Raw genomic sequence first — 27841 nt, 5'->3', positions numbered from 1 at the left:
CCAGGGGGTCCAGAAGGGCCATTGTGGTTGCCAGGTCAACTGTGCGCATCTCTGGCGCTTATCTGACCTGTGCCTACTGCACCACGAGTAGTAGGAGTCGGCCTCAGGGTCTGAGGATCCCAAAGGCGATGACCACATCAGTGCTGACAATCCCGGAGACGGCGGTCGGTGCCGAGAAGAGGAAATCAGGGATCGGTGCCATGACGATCGTGTAGAGGAACAGTGCCATCTGTCCCAAGACTGAGACCAGTGCTGCGTGTCTGGTGCCAGAGAATGGCTCCTGTGTTCTGGGGCCGTGTCTCAGAGCCGGCCGAGAGAGGGTGACTGCGATCAGTGCCGACCCCTCGGTGCCAGAGACACCGATCGTCAAGCTCCCTGCACCGGGAGATCTTGTACCGAGGCCAGTGCCGGGGGATGTTGTGGTGATGTAGACCGGGAACAGTGCCAGTCTGGTGATGAAGAAGGCCTCATCATCACGGGCTTGCCTCTAGATTGCACTCATCTGGGCGGTGCCAGAGGCTTCTTTCCAACAGCAAGGGGCTGAGGCACAGTCACTGAGTGCAGGGCTCAACAGTGCTAACTGGGGCGCCGGAGTTGACAGCACGAGGTCTTGCTACTTGGAAGTTAAGTCCTTCCTCTGAGGCAGCAAAGTCTCCCTGGATGGTCTTGTTCTCTGAGGAGAGCGCCCTCTGTCTGCCTTCTTATGGGGCACTGGGGATGTTGACTAGTGCCAGGGTGCCATTCCATGCTGCAGTGCCGGGGATCTCCAGTACCGAGGGTCTCTAGCACCAGAGTCCTTCCTCGCTACCGATTTGCAGACTGATGCTGGGGCGCTCTGCACCAAGCTCAGGCCCAGCACTTGGCAGAAGGGTGCTGCTGGACGGACTGCGGCTTCCATTAACAGCTGCTTCAAATGGAAGTCACGTTCCTTCCTAGTCCTAGGCTTGAACGCCTTACAAATCTTGCAGCGCTCAGACTGATGCTCCTCCCCTACACACCTCAGGCATGAGTCGTGAGGGTCGCTATTGGGCATAGGCTTCTTGCATACACTGCAAGATTTAAATACCACTCTCCAAGTCTATCCTAACTACAGATGATAAACTAACTACAAAAGAAAAACTGTGTAGGACTAAGTAATAGCTACGGGAACACTTGCAAGCAAGCGAAATGCAGTTCCAACGCTGCCAGTAAGAAGGAACTGAGGGGGGGAGGGGGTGTCGGATCAGCAGGGTCATATAATGAGAGCCATGAGGGTGCCACTCCAGGGGGATCCCTAGCCAACCCGACAGGAGCTGCGGAGGGGAAAGTTTCCGACGACCATTCACGCAGCATGTGCACACCTGACTGGAATCTATGTGAACAATCACTCGAAGAAGAACAATTCTATCTATCCTTCATCACAACACCATACCACTACCACCAACACGGGCCAGTACTTGCATGAGATTAGCTCACAGATGGACAACAAGTTGAAGCTGAACCTGAGCAGGACAGGAGTGATGCTCATGGACAGAGGAAAGCATTCAAGAGTTTGCAGCCACAGTGCAATTTCCTTTGGTTGAAGGCACACACCCACAACTGAACAATTCAGTCAATACCTTAGCACTACTCTGATCCCTCACTGACACGGAGCTCTCACATGCTTTCTAGTCAATTGAGGATGATAGACTTCAGCCCATCCTGACCGATGATGACCTGCACCTCAGTTATTCATGCTGTCACCACTTCTTGGCTGCACTTCAGCAATGCAGTATGCCTGGTCATGCAGCCTTCAGCACTTAGACTTCTGTACTAGCTGGAATTTCCTGAAGTCTCTCTCTTCAGCAATGCAGGCTTCTGGGAACACATGAAATTTATCCTCTACTCTCTACACTGGCTGCCCATAGAACACCAAATCAAGTTCAAGGCCTCTGTCCTTATCTTCAAAGCACTCCATGGCCAGATATCTGAAAGACCACCTAAACTTCCAGGATGAAGACTTGTCAACAACTTTTCTCCACTGGCACAATGAAACTTTCTACGATAAGGTAAAACCTATCTGTGTGGGAGACAGTGCTTTCTCAGGGGCCAGCCTGAGCTTGTGCATTGAATTCCCCCAGAAACTAAGGACCATTACCAACCTCACCAGCTGGTGCTCCAAGTGCAAGGTGCATTTCTTTGATCTACCTTCATGAACACTTTGCAATACTTTGAGTGTACATATCACGCATGAATGCACACATACCTAAAACCTACCACAACAAGACACTTCATTTTGCACACTTCTCCCCTCAGGAAGAGAATGACCAACATGTGACAGAAGTCTGTCACATCACTTTTAAACACTACTGGAAAATGCTCATACTCCAGTGATGAGTGCTGTGTAACAACTGACATAGAACAGAAATAAAGAGAGGGAGTTCCATAGTCCTACTGGACTCTTGGTACCTCAGGAAAAAGATTAAATGACACCCAATTAATAGATGAGAAAGTTCCATAATTTAGGGGTGAAGTAACGGGAGTTGATCAGACAGCAAGAAGAAATTCACTTGTGAAATCTCCTTTTCACCGACCTTCCTGGAGCCTGCTGAGTTCAATGTACGGTAGTATTCGCAATGAGACTGTTACAAAGAAAGTCAGAGTTGGTTAACTGAAAAGCCAATTTGCGCTAGGCTATAAATTAGTTTCTATCATATTGCTAAATCCTGGGTTCAAATGCACCCAGCTAGGATCAGGAATACATTTCTATGTGGAGTGACTTAATTACAATCAAGCTGATTAAACGAAGCTTCAAGAGAATGTCAATGCATTTGACTCTGGAAGTGTTCATACTGTGTAAATTCTTTGGAGGATTAACGGATGCTATGCTAAAATATTGGCCAATAACTCACAGGAAAGGTCCAATTTCGTAGGGAAAAAACTAGGCAAACCAAGTTCCCTAGCAAATGGCGGTGTACTAAGTTTGTGCAAGTCAGAGATGCCCATTACAGTACTGAACAGAGCATGTACTCAGAGCAACTCCACCACCTCACATATCCCACAACTATAGAATCTATTCCTTGCATCAGAATTTAGCTGCAGAATCTCACCTCTTTTAAATTATGTTACTATCTCTGCAGCTATAAGGGCTAACCTTTAAAACACAAACCAAGTGTAAACAGAGGCAATAATGCTTGCTTGTGTCTGCCTAAAACAAGTTCAGACAGACAATGTCCCATTCATCTCAATCAAGGCCCTCTGAACTCAAGTGATTCTGCAGCAGAGAAGATTTGGCATTTTTCCCCAATGTCAAAACTCATTTTTACACCTGAATGCGTCATTCTGCTGCAGCCAGGTACCTGAGTTCTCTCTACTCCACTAGGCCGTACCTGCAGCTCCCATTTGTTCTCCACAAGAGAGTTAATTGAATTATAGTGCATACTCCCTGCACTGCACCATGGAGCCCGGTAAAAGACAGTTACCTTTTCGTAACTAGTGTTCGAGATGTGTTGCTCATGTCTATTCCACAATAGGTGTGCATGCTTGTCACATGCACCAGCGCCGGAAGTTTTTCCCTTTAGCAGTACCTGTAGGGGGGCAGCGCCTGCCTGGCGCGGTATAAGGGGAGCTGAGCACTCCCCCCACCCTCAGTTCCTTCTTGCCAGACAACTCCGGCAGAGGGGAGGGAGGGCGGGATGTGGAATAGACATGAGCAACACATCTAACACCAGTTATGAAAAGGTAGCACTCTTTTCTTCGAGTGATTGCTCACGTGTATTCCACAATAGGTGATTCCAAGCTATATCTGCTGGAGGTGGGTAGGAGTTCACAAGTTCTCGGGACCGAGTACCGCTCTGTCGAACCTGGTTTGGGAGACTATCACATAGTGCGAGGTGAACGTGTGAACCGAAGACCACGTGGCAGCCCTACAAATGTCCTGTATAGGGACGTGGGCCACGAAGGCAGCCGACGAGGCCTGTGCCAGAGTTGAGTGTGCCCTCACAGGGGACGGAGGGGGACACCCACCAGCTCATAACAGGACCGGATGCATGAAGTGATCCAATTAGAAAGCCGCTGCGTGGAAATCGGCTGGTCCCTCGCACGCTTGGCCGAGGCGACGAACGGTTGCAAGGACTTTCTGAACGGCTTGGTCCACTCAAGGTAGAAAGCCAGGGCCTGCCGTACATCAAGCATGTGGAGACAGCGCTCCTCACTGGTCGCATGAGGCTTGAGACAGAGAACTGGTAGAAAAATGTCCTGAGCCATGTGGTAGAGCGAAGACCACCTTCGGGAGGAACGCAGGGCGTGGGCAGAGCTGGACCTTGTCCTTATGAAAGACCGCGTACAGCGGCTCGGAGGTCAGGGCCCTGAGCTCCGAGAACTGCCTGGCCGACGTGATAGCAACCAGGAAGGTGAGGTGAGACCAGGAGCACATGGCCAACGGATCAAACGGAGGCCCCATAAGATGAGCAAGCATCAGATTCAGGTCCCACAGTGGGACCGGGGCTTAGAATATAGGTAGAGACGGTCCAAACCTTAAGGAACCAGCCAGTCATAGCATGAGACAACACCATGTGTCCTTGCACCAGGGGATGGAAGGCTGAAATGGCTGCCAGGTGCACCCTGACTGACAAGGGCGCCAGGCCCTGGGCCCTCAGGTGGAGGAGGTAATCAAGGATAAGTTGGAGCGGGGCGGCCATCAGGGAAACACCCTGGTCCACCGCCCACCTAGAAAAACGAGACCACTTTGCCAAATCGGAGTGGCGAGTGGAGGGCCATCTATTTTCGAGGAGGACTCGCTGAACTTGTTCCGAGCATGTCCTTTCCTCGCCACCTGGCCACTGAGCAGCCACACTGAGGTGAAGAGCTGCTAGGTTGGGATGGAGGAGGCGGCCCTGGTCCTGAGAGACCAGGTCCGGGTGGAGTGGCAACAGCCACGGCGGAGCCACTGCCAGGCCCGAGAGGGTCCCGTACCAATGTTGCCTGGGCCACGCTGGGGCTACGAGAAGGACCTGGGCCTTGTCTGTCTTTATCTTTTCCAGGACCCTGCTGATTAGAGGGAATTGGGGAAAGGCATAATGAAGCTGGCCCGACCAGGACAGGAGAAAGACATCGGAGATAGCGCCCCTCCCCAGGCCCCCCCGAGAGCAGAACCGGGGGCATCTGTTGAGGACACATCGGTCCGAGGTGAGCCACGACCATTCCGGGAGGAAAGCACACAATCTGTTGGAGAAAGGGAGCTTTATTGGGGGTGGATCGCTGCTGAGAATTGGTGGGGTATCCCCGAGTGTCCCGTCAAAAACGCCTTTTACCCACCTGCTTGCCCTTAGAGGACCCCAGGCTGGGAGGCAGGTCGACACTGCCTCTGTGGGTGTTTTCTATAGTCCCGCTGCTTCCTATGGGCGGTCTCATACTTTGGGAGGATGGCCTGGGCAGGAGCCTGCTGCGGCTTAAACTTGGGTTTTGCCGGAGTAGGGACATAGAGGCCCAAGGTCTGGAGGGTCGTGCAGGAGTCTTTCATGCCGTGCAGCCTTGTGTCTATTTCCTCTGCAAACAGAGCCTTCCCGTCAAAAGGGAGATCCTGCATTGAAGACTGCGCTTCACTGGACAGCCCAGAGAGCAGGAGCCATGATGCCCGTCTGATGGACACTGCAGAGGCCATGCACCGTGCGGCCGTGTCCGCTGCATCCGAGGCAGCCTGAAGGGATGCCTTAGCGGCCGCTGCCCCTTCCTCCACCAGCGCCGTAAACTCCTTCTTATCGCGCTCACGGAGGGAGTCCTCAAACTTGGGGAGGGATCCCCAGAGATTAAAATCATATTGGCCCAGGAGAGCCTAATGGTTTGCTACTCTTAGCTGGAAGCTTGAAGACGAATAAACTTTTCTCCCGAAAGCATAAAGCCTCAGGCTTTGTTCTTAGGGGTCGGGGCTGGCTGACCCTGCTGTTCCCTATGGTTGACCGACTCGGCCACCAAGGAGTTGGGCGCCGGGTGGGTATACAAGTATTCATGTCCCCTAGTGGGTACAAAGTACTTGCATTCCACCTTCTTAGAGATGGGAGCCAACGAGGCTGGTGTTTGCCACAGGGCATTTGAAATTCTTGCCACCCCTTCGTGGAGCGGCAAGGCCACTCTGCCCGGTGCCGAGGGGGACAGCACATTAAACAGGGAGTCTGAGGGCTCCTCCATCTCCTCTGCCGAGGTGGAGGCTTGCTGCCACCCTTTTTAAGAGGTCTTGGTGGGCCCTGTAGTCCTCTTGCAGGACACGGAGGGGGGCGGGGCTGCGATCACCTCCTCCAGGCGGAGCGAGGAGGCCGGCGCGGTGCTTTGGGTGTTGGCCAGCACCGGAGGATCTACCACTTGGTTGGACTCCGGGCACAGTACCAAAGACACGGGTCCCACCGACTCCTTCCTGGACGGTATAGCAAGGGAGGCTGACGGTGCTTCCGATGCTCCAGCCACCAAGTGAGCCCCCACTGGGGGCTGCAACAGAGGCCACGGTGCCCACTGGGCTGGCCTCGACTGGCCTGGCCTGTCGATGGGCGGCTATGAGCGGAGGCCGGGCTGGCGTATGAGCCGCTGCTGCCTCTGAACCAGGAGTAGCAGCGGTGCCGGGATCTACGTCGGCCACGGGAACCGCGATCTCGACGCAGAGGAACAGCAACGACTGTAGTAGCTGCTCCACGAACGGCCTCGAAGGGTGGACCCGCGACTGAGATGCCAGCGATCGACGCCCGGGGCTGCAGTGCCTTGGCGGAGACTTGGAGTAGGAGTCCGAGCAGGAACGGCATCGATGGTTGTGCCACAACCCACTGCGGTACCGCCTTCGAGACGAGGACCGTTGGCTACTTCTGCCACAGTCCGGTCGATGTTTGCTCCGCGAAGACTAGTGGTGCCGGGAGTTCCAATCAGACGGCACCCATCCGGAAAGTCTGGCTCGTGTCGAGGGCGATCCACATGGACTGAGCCCTGAACGGTCGCTGGGCGGTGAGCGGCATCGGGAACGTTCCCTTGACCACAACCGGTACCGGCCCGGTGGTGAGTGTGGCAATCCCTGCGGCGGCTTGCCCCTGGAGTGTGGGGCCGACATCCGTGGCGCTCCAGGCACTGGCATGGACATGACATCCCTGGCCACCTGGAGAGCTTTGAGCGTAGATGGCATCCGGACATCCGGAGAGGCCTGCTCCGAAGGGGCTGGGCTACTCCGCTCAACGCGAGTCGGAGGCCTAGGGCCCGGTGGAGATCGAGGACTGCCTGACATGGGCCTAGCCTCTGTCCCAGACTTCCCTCGGTGCCGCTGCGAAGAGGGAGTCTTTCTGGTCCTCTTGGCGTGCCCCGTAGAGGGGGAGCAGTGCCGATTGGTCGATGGTACCGCAGGGTCTCTGCGTACCAACACCGCAGTGCCGGTTCACAGCAGCGTGCCGGGGTCAGGGCCAGAGCCGACTCCATCAGGATTGCCCGGAACCTAATGTCCCTTTCTTTTTTGGTCTGGGGCTTGAACGACTTGCAGATCTTGCACCTTTTGCTGATATGGGTCTCTCCCAAACAGCGCAGACAGTCCGCGTGTGGGTCGCTCCTGGGCATAGAACGCCTACAAGAGCTGCACGACTTAAATCCCAGGGCGCGGGGCATGCCCCGGCCCAGGCTCCCTAACTAAACTAACCTAAAACAGCTAACTGGCTACAGGTACTAATGAACGAACGAACAAACGAAGAGTTCTGGGGACAAACTGCAGCAAAGCTGGAGCTGAGTAGTTCCGATGCACCTTCACTGGCGGCAAGAAGGAACTGAGGGTGGGGGGAGCGCGCAGCTCCCCTTATACTGCGCCAGGCAGGCGCCACTCCAGGGGTCGCTCCCCGCCATAGGTATTGCTAAGGGGAAAAACTTCTGGCACCGGTGCATGTGGCGAGCACGCACACCTATTGTGGAATACACATGAGCAATCACTCAAAGAAGAACAGAGTGTTAGACAGCCAAAGTTGGGTCCAGAAGCTGAGGCTGGCAAGCTAGACTGCCTAGAGCAGCGTTTCTCAAATGCGGCCACCAGGGACTTTTCTTGTGGCCACAGCCTCTTGAGGTGTGATTAGGGGAGAGCAGCGGCCCTGTCCCCTCCCTGGTGCTATGGATGCACAGCCTTGGTGTTGGTTGCTTGGGCTTCCAGCAAGGGTTGAGCAACCGGTGAGTTCCCCATCTTTCCAGGGATTGTGGGGCTCAGGATTTGGGCTTCAGCCCAGCGGTGGTGGGGAAGCAGGCTCTGGTTGGGAGGCTTTGGGATCCAGCCCCGGGGCTTCAGGCTTCACCTCCCCCCATCCCCATTGCCCACTGGCGTCTCCCCCTATCCCCCATCCAGGGCTTAATTTGTCCCCAGACTTCCCAGGGCTGAGTAAGTCCGCTGTGAAACGTGATATTAACAGACTTCCTAGCTAGCAATAAATAAATTACAATGATTTGGACATGTATCTGTACATATTTATTTGTTTTTCCTAAAGCTAATTGAGTATTTTAGGAAAAAGTGAGCGCGGCCACCAGCAAGAGTTGGTGGCCACACTGAGGCCACCAAATAATTTGTCCTGAGAACCTCTGGCCTAGAGAGCAGATGATCAGCTGAGGCCTGAGAAATCAGATAGATAAGCCATTGAAGTCTGCTACAAGCTCCCCTTCTTCCCCAACATTTGGCATTCTAGGTCAGTGAATATTTTCTTCTATGAGCTACAGATCTGTGTTTCTGTGGGTGTTTCTCTGGTAATGAGGGAATAGGAATAAAGAGTATTTGAGGGCAGAACAAGAAATTAAATATCATGGAATTTAAGAATTGTTCCTGCAATGACATTGGACCCTGCTCATGCTTAGCAGCAAAGAACAGGAAACAAACAAGGACCTTGTAACTTAATACCACGACTAAAGATCTGTACATACTTGGAAACTTTCACCCCTTAATCCAGCAAGTATCAAAGTGTAGAAGGAACATGTGCATATCGAGTTTACTTTGTTTAAAAAGAGAAATACCAAGCCCTGGCAGTCATTAAAAGGAGTAGTTATTTTTAAAGCAGTTTTATTACTGTCACCATATACCAAGGAGGAAATGCAGAGTGAAGTACCTATTACTTACTTGTCCTGCATATTGTCCAAATTTCTTCCTGAGGCCGGTAGCCAATCCAGCAAGGCATTTGGCAGCCAAAGCAACCAACATGACATTTGTGTCCTTTCCAACAACCTGCAAAGGAAGGACAACATTACAGGCAAACAGGCCAGATATCAGAGAATCAGAAGAAGTCTAGGCAGAGTGCTACTTGCATTGAAAGGATGGCCACAGCAGCAACAGTGAATTTGTCCAAAGTTAAGAGTGAAGCAGTTACTTGGGGTACCAACTTGAACTGGGCCGGATAATTTCATTCAATCCCAGAAGGATACTGCATCACTGTCCTGGTACACTGAATGATAAATGTTGCTTCAATCAGTGAACTGTAGTAGTCCTAGCCAGTCAATGAAGTTCCCATCATACTATGTTAAATTACTCCTGGGGGAATTCTGCCCCACTGTGCAATGCTGAATTTATGCAGAATTAACGATCTGTGCAGAATTTCATTTTTCCACATGGAATTGGTGCGGCAGAGCCGCTGGACCCAGCGGAGCCCAGCTCTCCAGCTCGTAAATACAAGACACTGCCAAGGGGGAGGGAGAGCTGGAGGGTTCCAGGCAGCTGCAGTTCCCAGTGCATCTTGAAGGAAGGAGGTGGTGTGCAGGAAACTCTGTACAAGCCCTGGAACCAGCATCAGCTGTTTCCCTGGGCTTTATTTATTGGGGGGGGGGGGGGGGGAAGGTAGTATCTGAAATTGGAGAGGCAGAGTCCCCCCCCCCCTCCCCCCAAGATGTGTCCAGCTGGCATGTGACACACCCAGATTGAGGCACCCAATAAAATGGTAACAGAGAAACAGGAACTGGGTTGTTATAGGGGTTTAACTCTCTTCTCCTGGGAGAAACTTTTTTGTTCTTGTATTGTTACAGACATACTTGCTAACAAGTATTTTGAAATAAAATTACCAAAATAATTGAAACTGGTGTGATTATACTGTGTTATTTTGACAAAGAAAATATGCAGAATTTTATAATATTGTGCACAGAATTTAATTTTTTGGTGCAGCATTTCCCCCAGACTATTAAATGGCTACATACCACAGTTTGTGATTGCCATCTTCTGCTCAGAAAGTTTTAGGATGTTAGTGCACGTTATGCCTTGCATCTGGACTCAAAAGGGTCATTTGGTTGCTTCTACCACAGGCCCGAAACTCAAAGTGGTGTACACACACACACACACACACAGGTATGTGTACATTTTACAGAGTGCATGACAGACCCAAACTCAAAGGCAATCAGAAATCAGATTCTAGTTCTTTCCAGAAAGAATTCTACTCTCTCTAATTGAGTGTGCATCAATTGTGAGTGTGTACTTGGCGGGGTGGGGCATTTAGTAGTGGTTGATCTCAAACAGGTACATTTCAGGACTGCCTTTAAAAGGATGTAGTTTTCCAGTAACAAAGTGTGCCTGACTAACTTGAAAGTCTCAGACAGGAAGCCATATGGATTTCTGATAGAAGAGTAAGTCAAGGGCTGGATGAGACAAGTCTTCCCCATTTTGCAGAACTATACTTTAATAAATACAGACTGGAATTAACTTAAGACCAGGTGTTTGGATGGGGAGCTAAAAAGGTCCGTTGAAAGCATACATCTAAATGCATGTACATATTACACATTTACAATGTAGTGCCATTTGTGTGTCTAAAAATGGCAGTTTTATGAAGAGCTGCAGGTTGTGGAGGTACCATTCTCCTCTACTTGGACTTGTGAAATCCCAAACCGGCAGTCAAAGCCCTAGAAAACTGCAGTCCCCTAAGGGAGCATTGAGTAGGGAAAGGATTTTGCATGCTGGTCCCCCAAAAATCAGATTTGAAAGTTAGGATTGTAATAAAATCAAGTGAAAGCATTAAATTGCCACTATTTTTGCACCTTCATAAGGAGACCATTTGGTCTGAAGGTGGAAGGAATATGATCAATCCCTAGAGACTTGTGGACAAGGTTAGGAACATAGGAACTGCCACACTGGATCAGATCAGTGGTCTATAACCTACCACCTGCTTCAAAGGAAGGTGCAAGAAGCCCTGCAGTAGGAAGTTGTGCAGTAACCTACCCGGAGTGTTACAGGACAAAGGGGAAGTTTCTTCCTAAACCGCACCCATTAGAGGTTCTCCTTTTTCTCTGAAGAATGGGGTTTATAGCCCTTCTATATCTTTTTATTTTAAATCTTTACTATAAGAACTCTGAATATTCTTGTTATTTGTATAATCATCCAATCCTTTTCCAAATCCAGTTAAGCTCTTAGCCTCTGATGTTACATAGCAATGTGTTCTACAGGCCAATTGTGTGTCATGATACCCTATAATTCTGCTATATTCTTTTTGAGAAAGGGTGACCAGAACTGAACACAGAATTCAAGGTGAGAGCATACCACTGATTTATCTAATTATAGTTTCAGTATTTTTCCTCCATCCCATTTTTTCTAAACTGCCCTCAAGTGTCTGTAGAAAGAGGCACATACCCAAATGTATTATTGGAGGAAAGGTCTGTTGGATTCTCATACTATTTGAGAAGACTATAGGTCCCAATGTTCAACGGAACAGAAGCAAACCAAAATAATTTAAGCACCACCCTATTGGGTGGGTCTGTTAATCAAAGGTGTAATGTTAAGAGTAATTTGGACATAGGCATTGTGCCAGTATTTGGTCTTATGACCAGTGGTGGCCTTTCAAGGCATTAAAACCTAATCTTTTGGCATTAAGCAGTTAACTGCTGCAATATACAAATGCAAAATACATATGACTGGTACAGCGATTTTTACCTTCTTAAGAACTTTCACCATGTCTGCATAGTCCCCTGCTTCCAGTTTGGGATTCTTCACCAGCATTTCAACAGCTTCCAGAGCTTCTTTCCTCTCTTGCCACTTTTTGGCTTCCTGCAAAGCAAAGCATTCTACATTTGTGTACACCAGACACCTAACAGCTCTAGGACAGCTCACTCTAGACAGACCGTAGACTCTAGAGCCTAACTTTGTCCCAAGAAATTCAAGTACTCTTAGTATCCTCATATACTCTAAGCTTGGTGGTTACAGCTAGCCATTGGAATGCACTCTCACATTTAAGTTTCCATCTTGATTTTACACCTATTTATGCAGATTAGACGGCCTATATCGTGCAAGCCAGCTCCCTATTATTCATGTAACAGTACTGCCTATTTGCAGGATGTACGTCAGTCTTAAAAAGTCCATCAGCCCTCACCTCTCAATATTGCAGAAATAAGAGTTAGCGGTTTATACTTACTATTTTGTCATAGAAGTCTTTGGGAAGTTTGGAAAGAATCTCCACAGCTTCCAGTAGCTCATAAGCATCCACCTGTGGGACAACCTCATCCCCATCATCTCCTCCTGCAGGCCAAGAGAAGAAAGATTAGTGGAGGTATGCAAGCTTAGCAGAGAGGCTTGTCATGTCAGTCAAATTTCATTCTTAACATCCCCATGCTCCCTTCATCAAAGAGAAGAGGGGAAGTGGACTATGAATGGTAACGTTTTTGCTACTTTGCTACTAGGATTATGTTCAATACTATTTTTTCCCCCAAATGTGTCTTGTTGATAGGATGGTGTGCCCCACTTGCTTTAGGTCTCTTTTAATTAAATGCACCTTTCTGGTCTGTTCTATTTCTTACTGTGTCTTTTAATAATGACGTGTTTCCAAGTAGAGTACCAACATCACATAGGTTACCTCCATCTGCATCCCCTCCAGCTGCCTGCTGCTGCTCAAACTTGGCTTTCAGCTCTTGCTGGGAACGCAGGAATCTGGTCTGTTTGGGAGCTGCTGGCGGTAGTTTGACCCATTCTTCTTCCAGCTCTTTTAGCTGTAAGAATCACAAGAATAATTCTCAAGGCCTAAAGCATGAAACATAACATTCCACCCACTGATACAGGATTACTCCAGGCAAGCTTCCACCTTATTAAAAAGCAATGGTATTTCCCCCCCCAATTATCAGGAATTTTCTTCTTTAGGTTTTAATCTGGTTGTGCTATCCTTTCAGTTCACTTGCAATGATATTGTAGTCCTACAATATTTGTCCTATTGTGGAGATAGAGCTTACAGAACTTATAGACTATCAGGGTTGGAAGGGACCTCAGGAGGTCATCTAGAGATGACGAGAGGCAACAAAGCTAATCTCCCTCCTCCCAGAGGTATGGTAAACTCACGGTTTAGGATTTTGACTAGTTATATTTATAGTGCATAGAAATATTACCAGGGGTGAGGGGAATGTTTACTAAAATAGAAACTGGTTAGAACAGTGGGAAGAGGTTATTTTTGGCTTTTGTGAAGAGGTTATGATCTAAATAAAGAGGAAAAATGGCTGGTTGAGTATATTAAAGTCTTATGCTATAGCCATGCCATCGCATGCAGAGAGATTAATAAAGTCACTAGGTAAGCAGGGTTGGGTCAGCCCAGCTTTGAATACCTAGTTGTAGAAAGCAGTACTGGTAATTCAGTTTTTCAGGAAAAGGAATATCTTTTTGAATATCGCTGTATACCAGAGATGTTACTACCTTACTGTTTAAAAGCAACAACTTCCCATCTGACCACAATACTCAATTAAATGGGGGATGGATGTGTGGGCATTTGAAAAGCTCTGAAGATTGAGTATTTAGTTTCCATAACAGCATGCTATTACATTAAGACCTTCCTGTGCATAGACAATGCCTATCAAATCCTGGACATTACCAAAACGTATTTATTTTTGTTATAATACATTGCAAGTTCTCTCTTCTTTGCCAAGAGAGAATGGTGACCCTGACACCTAGTTATTAAAGGGAGCAGATGGCAAGTGTAGTTGCCCAAAAGAGATGGGGAGAATCTAAACTACCCACCTAAATTCCCCCTCTAGTTGCAATTGGATATGGTATTTTTCCCACGTCTCACCCACCGAAGAAGTAGTGAACAGATTTGCTATGCATCTTTAACCAGAATGTTGCTTAGTTACCATTTTGAAGCCACAAAAATGAAAAAAATAATTTTGTTTTAGAGAGAGAAAAAGTTAGGTGTTTTTACCAGACAGCAACAGTTTTCAGTAAGACAGAAAGGCTCAAGAAAATACATATTCAGGTAAAAATATTTCATCCTGGTATATAGCAGGGGGTTATGAGAATTAGTTTGAACACTGGAATATTTATGAACCTTAGTTCATAAAACTTTGCTCAGATAGATACTTCCTGTAGCCTACCTGAACCGAGTTTATGTTCTGTAATGGTGGTCTCAGAGCATCCCTTATCCAGCGGTAGATCTCTACAGCAAGGAGTTTGGCTTCATCTCGAACAGCCTTCTCTCGAGACTCAAAGAGTTTTGGCAACACTTTGATAATTGGCTTTAGTGAGATTATTTTTGAACCAAATTCACTGAAAGTTAAAAAGAATACATACGGGTGTCAATGGCAGAGCGCAAAATCCAACAAATTCAGCCACAAAGACCATCAACATTAATTAGCTATTATCTTGACACAGCTGGGGTCCTAGACAGAACTATTGTATAAATGGATGCCTTCATAGGCTGTGTCCCGTACAAGAGGTTGTGTCATAATATATACTATCAGCAATGGTTCTACATATTAACATGTATTGCCATCATTTACCAATCTGAAGCTACTCATTTGTTGTGTTAAAGAATAGTTGCTCTATCACAATTCCTTCCCTCCTTCATATAGTTTGGAATAATAAAACCAGGCTTTTGAAACCACTTCAAAGCATGTAATCCAATCTACTGCTTAAGACTGTCCCCTTGCCAGAGAACAAGAAACCTCTTTAGACTGGAGTTTGTGTGACCTATTTTTCTGATCACACTAGAATCTCCTCTGACTATCCCTTGGAGGCACACTGCAGAAAAGCATTAGTCATTTTGCTATTTGTTAGACCAGATTAGTGAGCCATGGGTCATCTCACAGAAAGTGTGCGCTTTGACACACACTCCCCCCCCCCCCACCACCACCTGGTCATCCACCCTTTGGTACCAGATTCTGCAAGTCGCCCTTGTGCCTGTTGCACAAAGTCTCAGCTTTCAATCACTACTGAATGGGAGCACATCAGTACTCTTTCCGTACTCAGCTACTAAGAACTGGTCAGGTGCTATTGTACTCTTATTCTATCAGATGTTTACAAGAAGCTTTATAAGAAACAGATTAGCTGTAGGAGGAACATCCCAATCATGGATTAAGATACAGAATACAAATGAGTCACCAATCCTGTGCAAGGGAAGGTTAATATATACCAGAGTTTCCCAGGGAAGCATACTAGGGCCAATGTTGGTCCATACATTAGCCTACAACATGATTATGTCAAGAGACTAGGGATGATTGTGAGAAACTATGGAAGAATTTAACTAGTTAACAGGGAAACAACAGACTAAAACCTGAGAAGTGTGAGGTAATGCACATTGAAGGAACATTTTATAATTAAAACAAATGGGTTCTAATTGGTTACACGCTTGACAAAGCTAGGCACCGATGCAGACAGCTCAAAGATGCCTGCTTGATACACAGGATGGGCCACAAATGCAGAGATCTCTGTTCTTGTATTAATACAGCAAAAATGCAAAAAACAGTCTAGTCCCACAGTTCAATGGTGAGTTCCCCTTTGAATAAAGAATTTAGTTTTACCATCTCATCTCTGAAGGATATAAAATAATTTTATAGACTAGTTTAAAGAATTGAACGTAACTATAGAATGAGCTAGAGCTGAAACATGATAAGTGGCAGAGAAGGCTCATCAGGATTCCCAATTACACGGTTTGTTTTTATAGCACAATATGGCATGATTAAATAAGGCAACTTATAACTGATAATTACTCTTAAATCTGGGACACTACTACAGAGGCATACATCTTAGAATTAAAAATAGACTTTAGACGTAGGACATCATCTGCAGTAACAGTAGATGGGATAACAATAAAAGGCAATTAGGAACTAGCTGATTATTAGGGGGTTGCTCTCTTCAGAAGGACCCAATACTGGCCATTTGTACCTGTTCTAGAGATTCCTATGCTTAAAGTTTCTATTTCACATACCAAATACTGACAGGATCATGCATCAGACACAATAATCAGATATTGAAAATTTAGAGATATTAAGACTGAGAAAAAAAAAGGGGGGGGGGGAAGTGTCTTGGGGGAGGAGAGAAGACGACAACAATGATAAAAAGCCTACATTTAGCAAAGAGAAATACTACAGAGATTTGGCAAACTCCACATACTGGTGAACTTAGACACTTCCAAGGGAATATTTTTAAAAGTTAGCTGTCCCCTTGATCTGTAGGCTAAGTAACAGATACTACATGGAATTCCTGAATTAAAAATCTGAAAGTGCAAATATATCGAAAAGTATTCAGAAACTGCTATAAGCAAAATTCCTTTTTTTGCAGATTTGACACATGTAAGACACTTCATGTGACATTTGTACCCAAGATATGCTGTAAGTGTAAATTAAATGTAATTTTACACTTACACTGATTGGGCTTCTGAGAACTTTCAGTAGTATGTTATAGCCTTTCCTATTAAGAAACTCCTAGACTATGCCAGACACACAAATTCCCTTGCTCACCAGTTCTTGCTTTAAAATAAATTATTGCACAATACAAGACGCATCTTTTCTTTGGTTTGGTGTGCATGCAATTAAAGATATTTAAAATTTGCTTTAGGACTGACCTGAACAATATCAAATTCTTTAGTGAAAGCTGTTAATATCCCAAGTGAAGAGTGTTGTTTCATCAACACCACACTAATAGATTATATTACTTTATGCATTAGCAATCAGCAGGGGGAGCATTTGTGGGGAGGACACAACCATTTTTATTTTAAACTCAAAGATATTTATTTACAATTGTTCTAGTTCATTCAACAACTTTGTTTCATCTGTTCAGAAGAGGCAAGTTCCCAAGCCTGGAATCAATAGTTCTGCTGAGCAATAGCTCTGCACCTAACATTCAAGAAAATGTTTTCATTAAACGAAGTCTGGCAAACAGATTGCCAAGACTGAACCTGATCAAGATACAAGAACAGTAATTGCAGAGAAAACACTCACATATGACTAATTCCCACACTGTCCCTGTCAGGGCAAATGCGGCCATTAAAAAAGGCTCAGTTCACTGAAGTCATTACGATCTAGAAGATTCAACAATACCAAATTCCAGAGCCACCTACAGCCTTATCTAAATTATCTGTTACTTAACAGCATGTGGAGTTGAAACAAGAGAACTTACCTCAGTGCTTTCCTCAATGTCTCTATACATGCTACTATGATCTTAGGGTTCTTGTTGTCCAAGCCTTTCAACAGCTCTTCTTGTACAGGTTCCCCTTTCTCAATTTCTATATACATTAAACATATGTCTATACCCAACTCCTTTGCTCTGGCTTTAGGTTGATTGAACACTTTATTTACAACTCCAGAAATCACTTCTCCTGTTGTCCTGAAAACAGATGACATATTTAGTTTTCAGCAGACAGAACAGCGAATGTAATTAGTTCTACGACCCATGAGGCATATGCACACATAGTAATACTGAGATAACTAAGCAAGCCTCACCTTCTGGAAACTAGATCCTATTTAGGATAACCATGGCAATAACATTCCCTAAAGACTTGCTCCACTATGTTACTGAACTTGGCTAGGTACTACACATGCACTTTACTAGCTAAAGAGTGTTCCCCACCTCTATGCTTGTTTCATGTGCCTGTTGTATCTTGTTTAAGATTGTAAAGCTTTTCATGGCAGGGACTGTACAGTGCTAGCACAGTGGAACCCACCCTAGTGGGGACCACTAATAAATAAATACATACATACACACATATACACACACACACACTAATTTTTCAATACATGCAGAACAGCATGACACCCGAGGAGACTAGTTTTAAGAGTTCCAAGGCACAAAAAGTTGTGTGAGAGAAATTATATATATACACATACACACACATATACATACACACCCACCCAGTCCCCTCATAGGTATACACTGCTTCACACAGAAAAAGATGCAAATCCATGCTCAAGAAACTTGCAATCTAAGTACAGTACAAAAAGATACCAGGAAAAGAGGGAGGTTCATATACAGCAGTTATGGAATTACATGTTCTGTCCTTTAGCTTCTTTTAAAATCTTTAGATAATATAGAAGGTTGGCATAAAAGAGTGGGTTTGAGGGATGAGGAAGAAAAGATTAATTGAAGGGGGGATTTGGAAGAGAATAAGGGAAAGTATGCTGGTATGCACCATGAGGCTGGATATTCCAAGTGCTGGAATTATAGCATATGCTATAGTTTTGAAACTATTGACAGGACTTTTTATATAACTCCCGTCTGAGGTACTAATATTTTGCATCTTCTATTTTATCATTTGAAATAGAGAGTAAAAATTTCCAACACAGATGCTCTCTTCATTGAGCTGAACGTAAAGGGGACAACACTAAGTCTGTACTCTGAGGGTACATCTACATAGCCAAGAAAAACCTGCAACTGGTCCATGCCAGTTGACTCTGGCTTGCAGGGCTCAGGCTGCGGTGCTGTTTCATTGCTGTGAAGCCTTCCAGGCTTGGACTAGAGCCTGGGCTCTACGACCCTGCAGGGTGGGAGGGTCCTAGAGTCCGGGCTCCAGTCCAAGCCTGGAAGTCTTCACACAATGAAATAGCCCCGCAGCCAAAGCCCCATGAGCCCGAGTTGGCTGGCATTGGCCAGCCCCGGGTTTTTCTTTGCTATGTAGATATACCCTGGGCCATGGAAGCAGAGAAAGGTATAATAAAATCTAGGATACCATTGCAGCTGGCAATACTGCACTTTGGTTGGGAAGGACAGTCTATTCTAAAGACTTCTGTTCTTTTTAATTAAAAAACCAGCGATATTAGAACACCATTGTTCACTATACAAGCAGCTCTGGCTGTCTCTAGCCTGATGTGGCAATTCCCAAAAGCATGACAATTTAAACTTCTCCAGTATACAAGAGAAGATCACCTACAATTGCTTGGTGTGCTGTGTTTTCTTAACGTTCTGAGTTAAGGTTAATGCTTCTAATGCAAGTTTCTAATGCTACATCCAACGAACATGGTGAAATGGATTGCTAGTTTTGAACGAGATATAAACAAAGTCCATTTGTTTGATTTCTAAACATTTCTAGAACATAAGAATTTTCCAGTTAAATTCTGAAAGTTGACTCATTTAATTGCAAGACTTCCCCTCCCCATTTTACTTTTTCTGCAACATAGCAGAGCATAAGTTTAGAAATGATTAGACTGCTAACAAAATTCACTACATATTAAAAAATAGTTTATTAAAAAACTAACAAGTATGTCCCACACTATTATTTCTGTAAGTTCCTTATGATAAGGAGAGAAATACACAAGTTTCAAAAAGTTCAATGAATAGAAGATTGTTGGGGGCAGAATAGAACTGGACAAGGAGAAGTAGTCTGGAGATAAATGTGAGAAGGGAGGGAAAAGCAGTAGAAACAAAAGTGAAACTATTTGAGCAGAATATTCCAGGAGTCTTGAGGTCTTTTGAGTGTAGCCTTCATTGATTTGAGATCTACCATACCATTCTCTCACCAGAAGGGAAAACCTACAATGGCAGTAGGCCGTAAAATCCACCCTGCGTCAGGAGGAAGAAAGTTAACCCAGATGGCTCTTTTCTAAACCTCAGCAGGTTTGAAGGAACAGCTACCATGCAAACAGCAGCTCCCGATTTCTTGTAACCTTGCACTGTACACTATGTTGTATGATAAACCAGATCACTCAACACATTTGATTGAGTTTTCATTTATATGGTTTGACAATCACGATGATTCACAAAGACTGTTAGTTTGCTGGGATTTTGTACATTAAAACTAAAATCACAGTATTTTTACCATACATAATCCAGGCACTCTCATCTAAGCCTTGACTCCAAAGCTAATTATGTGTTCTACTCACTCCATTTAGGTCTATTGAGGAGGAGTGCAGTTTCATTTGAAGGATTTTTTAACTTTGAACTTTTTATTCCACTTCTACCCTTCTCAAGTTATAAGACTGCTTAATGCATTATGGTCAAGTGAGAAAAGGAATCCCAGTTTATGACATCCATTCCTTCAACTCATCATTGCATTTTACTTGTCTTTCCTATTTCAGAAAATGATTTTTTTTAGGATTTAGAATACTAAACACACTGTTTTGTCACAGAGCTTATGAATACAAGAAGTTACAGTCACAGCACAGCAGAGTCATTAGCAACTGGCCAGCCAGTAAACAGCTTCTTCAGATCAGGAAGTAAATGGGAAACATGGCAGAAACACTGAAAGTGGCAGCTGCACAGGGCAAATTAGCTCTTCCTAGAAAGGTCATGTTAACTATCACAAAAACATATCATTAGGAAGGAGAAAGGACTTACTTTCCTGCTACATGAGCATTTTCAACATAGGCAAGTGCTGCTTCTAATCCTTTCAACTGAGCCACTGCATTGGAGTCTGTCACAAATTTCTTTATTAGTCCCAGATACTTGGACCATTCAGGGCTTTTCTCATCTTCTATTTTCTGAAAAAGCTTCAGAGCTTCTTCGTAGCCATTCACTCTGGCTTTCCACAACTAGGAAAAGAAGTCATGAGTTAGACACTGTGTTTAGTTAAATAGCCTGCCATTTAACTTTCATTATCACTTGTGTAGATTTGTCCTTCCCAGTACATAGCTTGAATAGTTGTCTCTGATCAAAGGAAGCACAGGATAAGAATAGCAAGCACATAGAAGATCAGTTGTGAATGAAATTTGTGTACATACACCAGCTGCAACTAGTCTGCCTATTCTCCATTGAAGAAACATCAGGTTCATGTAAGTGTTAGTTTTACCCACACTGGTATTATTGCTTGTTACTGCACTGAAGGTTTGAAAATGGGTTTAATCCTGCAAGCCCTCTATGTGCAGAATTCTTATATTCCTCAATAGGAATTCTGTACAGCTTCAGGTCCTAAGTGTATGTACTAGCTTTGTATAATTGGTTTAATTTTGATCATGGAAAGAATTATGATTAATACATTTATTCAGTTACAGACACTGTTTATTCTGCCCTAGCCTGTATGTCCGGAAGAGTACATATTAGGTCACGTTTAACTTTAAAAAAAACAAAACAAAAAAAACACTGCTACCTTAAATGAATACAGCCAAGATTACTTAGAATATGCAAGCTAAACAAGAACATTTTAGAACAGTATTTAAAACTTCTCCATCTGTATGAATTGATCAGCTATATAATCCCAAAGCACTCTTTCCAAGGATGATCTCAACATAAAATGCATGCAACTTGATGACACACATCAAGACAGAACATCTGAGATGCAGTTTGAAACTTCCCAGTGAGGGAAAAAACAGAACAATTTTTTTGGTTGAGTATAAGAAGTCAGACAATACAACATCTAAAGCAGCATTTCTCAAACTGGGGTCCACGGACCCCTGGGAGTCCCCGAGGGTACCTCAGGGGGTCCATGGAGCCTGCTGATTAACTCCTCCCCTCAACTCCTTTACGCTAAGTCTGTTGGCGCAGTGGGGCTAAGGTAGGCTTCCTACCTGCCCTGGCTCCACACTGCTCCTGGCACATCCCTGCAGTCCTGAGGCGGGGGGGTGGGGGAGTCCCTCCGTGCACTGCCCCCGCCCCAAGCTCCAACGCCGCAGCTCCCAATGGCCAGGAACTGTGATCAATGGGAGCTGTGGGTGTGGTGTCTGTGGGTAGAGGCAGTGCACAGAGACCCCCTGGCCCCCGCACCTAGGAGCTGCTGCCAGAGAGATGTGCCGGTCGCTTTCGGGAGCCACCGGAGGTAAGCGCTGCCCAGCAGGAGCCTGCACCCCTACCCCTTGCTCCTGCCCAGAGCCCGCACCCAAACTCCCTTCCATACTCAGAGCCCGCACCCCCTCCCACACCAAAACTTCCTCCCAGAACCCACACCCCAGACCCTCTCCTGCACCCCAACCACCTGCCCCAGCCTGTGAAAGTGAGTGAGGATGGGGGAGAGAGCGCCATCGAGGAAGGGGGGATACAGTGAGCGGTGGGCAGGGCAAGGGCTGAGCAGGGGATGCTTGGGGGTCCCCCAAAATTTTTAAATAAAAATTGAGGTCCTAGGGTTGCTAAACTTTGAGAACCGTTGATCTATAGATCAGCATAAGTCTTGTGGCTGTGGGAATCTCCAAGATTCTTATACTGATATATGTCAGGCTAAGCATAGATGCCTCCCACTTTAATTCATGAGAAACCAACTTCTAAAGTGTATTACATAAAAACAAACAGTCATATCTGCAGGGACCAATCCTGGATTAGAGATGAGGTGATTCTAATAGGTCTTTTCCAACTTCAATTTGGGATTCTAGGTCCATTTTAGCTGGAGTGAGAGTTTGGAAAGTATTTTATATTCCAATGCAGCTTTTCTTGAAGGTAGGAAAGGTTTTCACAGTTAAGAAAGCATGGAAGACACAACTTAAGGAAATACTTAATTTTTTTTTTTTTTAAATAGTTGATCACCCTTAGTATTTGCCCATAAGTGTTTGGTTACCTTTCTTCCAGTTTGTTCAGTAAGATGGAGTGCAAGGATGCAAAAGCTCCTTAAATTCAAAGGTTGACTACAATTCACTTTGGCCTTAAGGACCTCCCAGCTCAGTTATACTTGCCAGCCAACTGGAACCAGACTCAATTCCTCCACATAAGACTTGTCAGGAGATTTAAGTGGTAATAAAATCCACAGAATGTACATATACACAGTTACATGCATACCTAATCTCAAACTCCTAGTACATACTGAATGATTGGTTTACCAAATATGTTAGCCTAACAATTTAAATTCTGAAAGTTTTATTTTTCCTACATATCAAGACATCCTCGCTGTGTTGGCAACCTCAAGATTTCTCTTCAATCATTACGGTATAACCTCAGAGTTACAAACACCTCAGGAATGGAAGTTGTTCATAACTCTGAACAAAATATTATGGTTCTTTCAAAAGTTTACAACTGAACATTGACTTAATACAGTTTTGAAAATTTACTATGTAAAGAAACATGCTGCTTTCCCTTTTTTTGTTAATAGTTTACATTTAACATAGTACTGTACTGTATTTGCTTCCCTGCCCCCACAATCTCTGCTGCTCCCTGATTGTGTACTTCCAGTTCCAAATGAGGTGTGTGGTTGACTGGTCAATTAGTAACACTGGTGTTAATAACTCTGAGGTTCTACTGTACTTGAAGGTGGACATGGAGATAATATATCCATTTTTCTTCTTGGTAAAGAATGATTACAGGTTGATATCAATTCTTCCCATCACTCCTCAAGGGTCCTGGCAGAAGTTCAACTGCAGAGGAGCTGACATAGACATTAATTTCACATGTGTGGAACATTAACATGTTGGACACTACACTTCGATTCATTTATTAAGAAGAGGCTATCAACTAAATTCTGCTCTAGAAATCCTACTCAGCTTTCAGTTCCCTCTTTTGTTAACAGAACTGAGGCACTTTCAAATAAGATTGCATGCTTTAACATGGGATTGTCCAGACTCTACCCACTTTGGTGTAATTAGTAGGTACAGCAGCCGCATTGAACCACCCACACTAAGTATATGGACCAAGCCAGCTCCCATGGACAAGTTCTCCTACCTTGTGTTCACATTTCTGGTCAATGGACAGTTTAATCCACTCGCTATCGTCTCCCATTGTGCCTCAGGTTCTCTCTATAGTTACAGTAATTCCTGGGGAGAGAAAAATATAGTTAACTCCAACAAGCCAGGCAGTTTCAGAAGGTGCTACATCTAGTTATAGTTTATTATTCCAACAGAAATAAAACTGAAAATCCAATATTCCATAAGAACATTCTAATCCTTGTAGATGGGGGTGAGTGGGAATTGAGCTAGCCATTACATTTAGGTACCCACCACTAAGACCATGGTATTTGTCTAGCCTTAGAAGAAAGACAACTAAACAGTTACAGGTTAAAGAACACTGATGCTGTAATCTGTTATATACCAGGGGATTGAAGCCTCAGTCTGGGAAAGTTTCAAATGGGAAATAAGACATGCAGAAGTCAGACTAAGTGTAGTGAGTTCTCGAGGAAGTTTTTTAAAAAGCCAAAAAGGACTAGGTGCCTATCTACACTAGAAAGCTGACTCATTGCTGACAAGAATTGTCAGCAACAGGTACCCTGAAAATAGTTGACTTGCTAGTATAAGGAGGACAGCCATTTCTAGGGCCTTGAACAGTGCTGAAAGAGGGACAGACCCATTTATGCTAGCAGTCAAATTAGTTTTATCACTTGTTCAGAGGGACACAGAGCTAACAGTTGACAGCAGCAGGTCAATTTTTTAACTGTAGTTAGGGCTACAAATTCACATCCATTTAAATATTTCTAGAAGTTTCTTAACTCTAATAGGAATGGGTCACATCAGACAATCCAGACCCAATCCCCATCTTGGATGTATTATGTGACTAATCTGATTGCTCAGCAAATAAACCAAGGATACTGCTACAAGGGAGAAGAAATTAGTAGAATGAAAATTCAGCAGCAGGAAGGGAAGAGTTCCCAGGGTTCTGTATACAAACAGATGAAGTGAATCTGGAAAAGGGTCAACTTGAAGCGGTCGCAAAGAATCCAGAATAGCGACTAGGATGTGCAGAACAGGAAGAAGAGTAATAGATAATACTAGGTGGGCCATCTTCTAGAGTTACTTTATAAACTCAAGCACCTTTTTTTTTTTTAATTAAATCAGGAAGATCTACTCAAATACTCTCAGCTTCTATGGATATTGCTCAAGATTGTTCTCACTATGGATGCATAAACTAGCTAATTTCCACACAGTCTCCACAGTGAAAGAGTCAACATTAGGCTTATGTACAGAAAGTACAATCAAAGTAGCAAACCTATTCTAAAGTGTAACTATGTAATTTGTCTTTCCCAGTTTGCAAACACTGATGCAGTTGTTTTCTTCCTTTTCAGCAACAGCAGAGTTACTTAAGTGGTATTGAAAATAGGGCAAGTTTGGTTTTGCAGCAGCAAAGACAGAAATCAAACTTAAGATGCCAACAAAAATGGGGACTTGTCCTATTTAGTTAAAAAAAACATTAGGGTAATAATAAAGAGGCCATCCCCAGATCACTCTAAGGTTCTATGCATAGGAGGGTGGGAAGGCCAACAATAGCTGGGTTTACTATTTCCGTTCGCCAATTTAATTTAGATTATGGGGCAAATTTAGCCTTTTGTAAGTGGATACAACTCTCACCAATTTAAATGGGCATTTCACCCATTTATACCAGAGCTTAATTTCAGCCTACTGACCAAATTCTTCCCTTGGTACATAAGGTAGGACAAGCCATCAACTTCAACACAAAAAGGTACTCTGTATCTAAGGCAGAATTCAACCCTTGAAGTTTGTGTTAAAGGAGGTACCATTTAAAACAAAACAAAAAAAACCACATACTCCACAGGAGAAGCACCATTAAAAAACCCCACACACTTCCACACTCCACAGAGGTACGGTAACTCCTCACTTAAAGTCATCCTGGTTAATGTTGTTACATTACTGATCAATTAGGGAACATGCTTGTTTAAAGTTGTGCAATGCTCCCTTCTAACCACTGCTTGCAGGAAGAGCAGCCCACTGCAGCTAGCTGGTGGGGGCTTGTAACCAGGGTGGACCAGCAGCCCCCCTATCAGCTCCCCGCTCCCCTACGTTCCCTGTGCTGCACCCGCTCAGCAGGCTATCCCTCCCCCCACTGTCACATGCTGCTCCTGTCCTCTGCCTTGGAGCTGCTCCCAGACTCCTGCTTGCTGTGTGGGGGGAGGAGGGGGCTGCTAATGTCAGGGTGCCCCCCTCTGCTCCTGCACCCCGCTTACCCCTTCTCCATATAGAGCAGAGAGGGGACACAGAGGGAGAGAGAGACAGAGCTTGGGGCAGCAGCTGCTGTCTCAACTTCCTGATCCACTTAAAAAGACAATGCACTTAAGAGTGGGTCAGCTTACTTAAAGGGGCAGTGTGCATCTCTCTCTCCCACAAACAAGGTGTGTGTGTGTGTGTGTGTGTGTCTGCTATGCTGTCTCCCCTCCCTCGTGTTTGTGCTGCCTTGTGTGAGAGGCTACATTAACAACGTGTTAACCCTTGAGGGCTCAGCCGAGTACTAGTTCATCATTTAGCAGCAAGGCATCCCTGGGAAATATCCCTCCCTCTTCCACCCTCTAACTTCACCACCTCAACCAAGCTTCACAATCATCATAGCTGTGAACAGTATTAAATTGTTTGTTTAAAACGTATACTGTGTGTATATCTATATAATATATAGTTTGGTGAAAAAAATTTACCTGGAACCTAACCCCCTTTATTTACATTAATTCTTATGGGGAAATTGGATTCACTTAACATCGTTTCGCTTAAAGTCGCATTTTTCAGGAACATAACTACAACGTTAAGTGAGGAGTTACTGTAGTACAATAAGGTCAGTTTCACTAATGCACCTTCTGGTGTCAAAACCCCTCTGTTTCAAGCCAGATCACCAGCATTCTGTAACTGAATTTGCATCCACATCTGACCTCTTCTTTTCCTACACCTTATATACTGATCCCCCTCTTCCACCAAAATCTCTCTGAACTACCCGTTATCTTTCACTTACTCCTAAAAGTAGATTAAAGATAACACTGCATCCTGAGACTCTGCCAGCCTGCTGGCGCCCCCTGTCCCTTCCCCCCAGTGCACCTCCAGCTCCAGGCAGTTCTGCTTCCCACCATCTGTGGGGCCCCAGCTGTCTCCCCAGAGCTGAGCCACCTGGAACTAGTGCAGAAGCCTGGCCAGTCTCGGTAGTCGGGCGGGGGGGAAGGGGGGGAGAACAGTGGGGGGGGGGGGGGGCTTGGCTGGGCCCCTCCAGGCAAGTGGTGCCAGGCCCACAAAAGATTAATCCGGCCCTGCCAAAGACCCACATTTCCCACAATGCTTGTGTGCACTAAAGTAAGGGTTTGAAAAATACATTTACCAGTAACAAGTGGGAAGCTTCCCAAGTGTGTGAGGGATTGTTTCTAGCCCTTATAATTGTGAAGGTAACCATCCAGAAAGGAACCAAATATAAACAGATGCAGCGTGGTCTTCCCCAAACTTCAGACAGCTCCAATGTCTGCTACTCAGCATGCCTCTCCAATTTTTCAAGTATTGTAGGATACTCCGAAGGCCTCATTTGCAACCAAGGTTCTGCTTTTATCATCTGAAGACTTCTTACAGGAGGCATATGAATGCCACCTCATACTTTCTAACATCTAAATAGCAATTAGCCTCCATAGGTAACAATGCATGCTATACTAAGACTGCTTTATTACTAATAGATTTGCAAGAATGAAGTGTTTTATCTCTGGAACTTTCCCAACTAGTTTCACTAGTAAATAGGATGAAAGAAGTTCAAATAAAGAACAGATTCTAGTTCTTTCAAAGTCAATTGTTACAATTCAGCACTATCCAAAAAATGAAAGCCTGCTAATCAACTGAAGAAAGTTTTGCAAGACTAGTTTGGTTTTGGCTTGATCAATAAGACATTTATAACTGCAAATCCCCAGATTCATTTGCAGAGATGAACGGCAAACCCTCCCTAGCAACTCTTGGCTGGACAAGCTTCTATAATACACAGCAGTTGACCTATAAAGGATGTCAAGGAAAGGGGTATGTCTAAAGACCTTATAGATAGTTTATAGGCAAGAGGGGAGGAAAGATGTGACAAGGGGAATTTTCTGCAATATTTATGAATCCTATGTGTGCCTCAGTTTCCCTATGCACTTCACATTGTAAAAAAGTACGTCTC

At 45.0% G+C, this 27841-nt stretch overlaps 1 protein-coding gene across 1 annotated transcript in view; it reads right to left on the bottom strand.

The window, feature by feature from the left end:
* CKAP5 (cytoskeleton associated protein 5) overlaps nucleotides 1-27841 on the bottom strand; it is a 98581-nt gene that overhangs the window by 65925 nt on the left and 4815 nt on the right. The window contains exons 2-9 of the mRNA XM_065402314.1: nucleotides 23672-23763; nucleotides 20435-20628; nucleotides 17285-17491; nucleotides 14263-14434; nucleotides 12765-12897; nucleotides 12327-12430; nucleotides 11849-11962; nucleotides 9065-9169 (exon numbers count right to left, since the gene is read on the bottom strand). Of these exons, the coding sequence (XP_065258386.1) occupies nucleotides 9065-9169; nucleotides 11849-11962; nucleotides 12327-12430; nucleotides 12765-12897; nucleotides 14263-14434; nucleotides 17285-17491; nucleotides 20435-20628; nucleotides 23672-23728 (1086 nt within the window). The 5' untranslated portion in view covers nucleotides 23729-23763. The remainder of the gene's footprint in view (nucleotides 1-9064; nucleotides 9170-11848; nucleotides 11963-12326; nucleotides 12431-12764; nucleotides 12898-14262; nucleotides 14435-17284; nucleotides 17492-20434; nucleotides 20629-23671; nucleotides 23764-27841) is intronic.

Source organism: Emys orbicularis, chromosome 4 (assembly GCF_028017835.1).
Source record: "Emys orbicularis isolate rEmyOrb1 chromosome 4, rEmyOrb1.hap1, whole genome shotgun sequence".
Lineage (NCBI taxonomy): Eukaryota > Metazoa > Chordata > Testudines > Emydidae > Emys > Emys orbicularis.
This window is presented reverse-complemented; position numbering and strand designations above follow the sequence as displayed.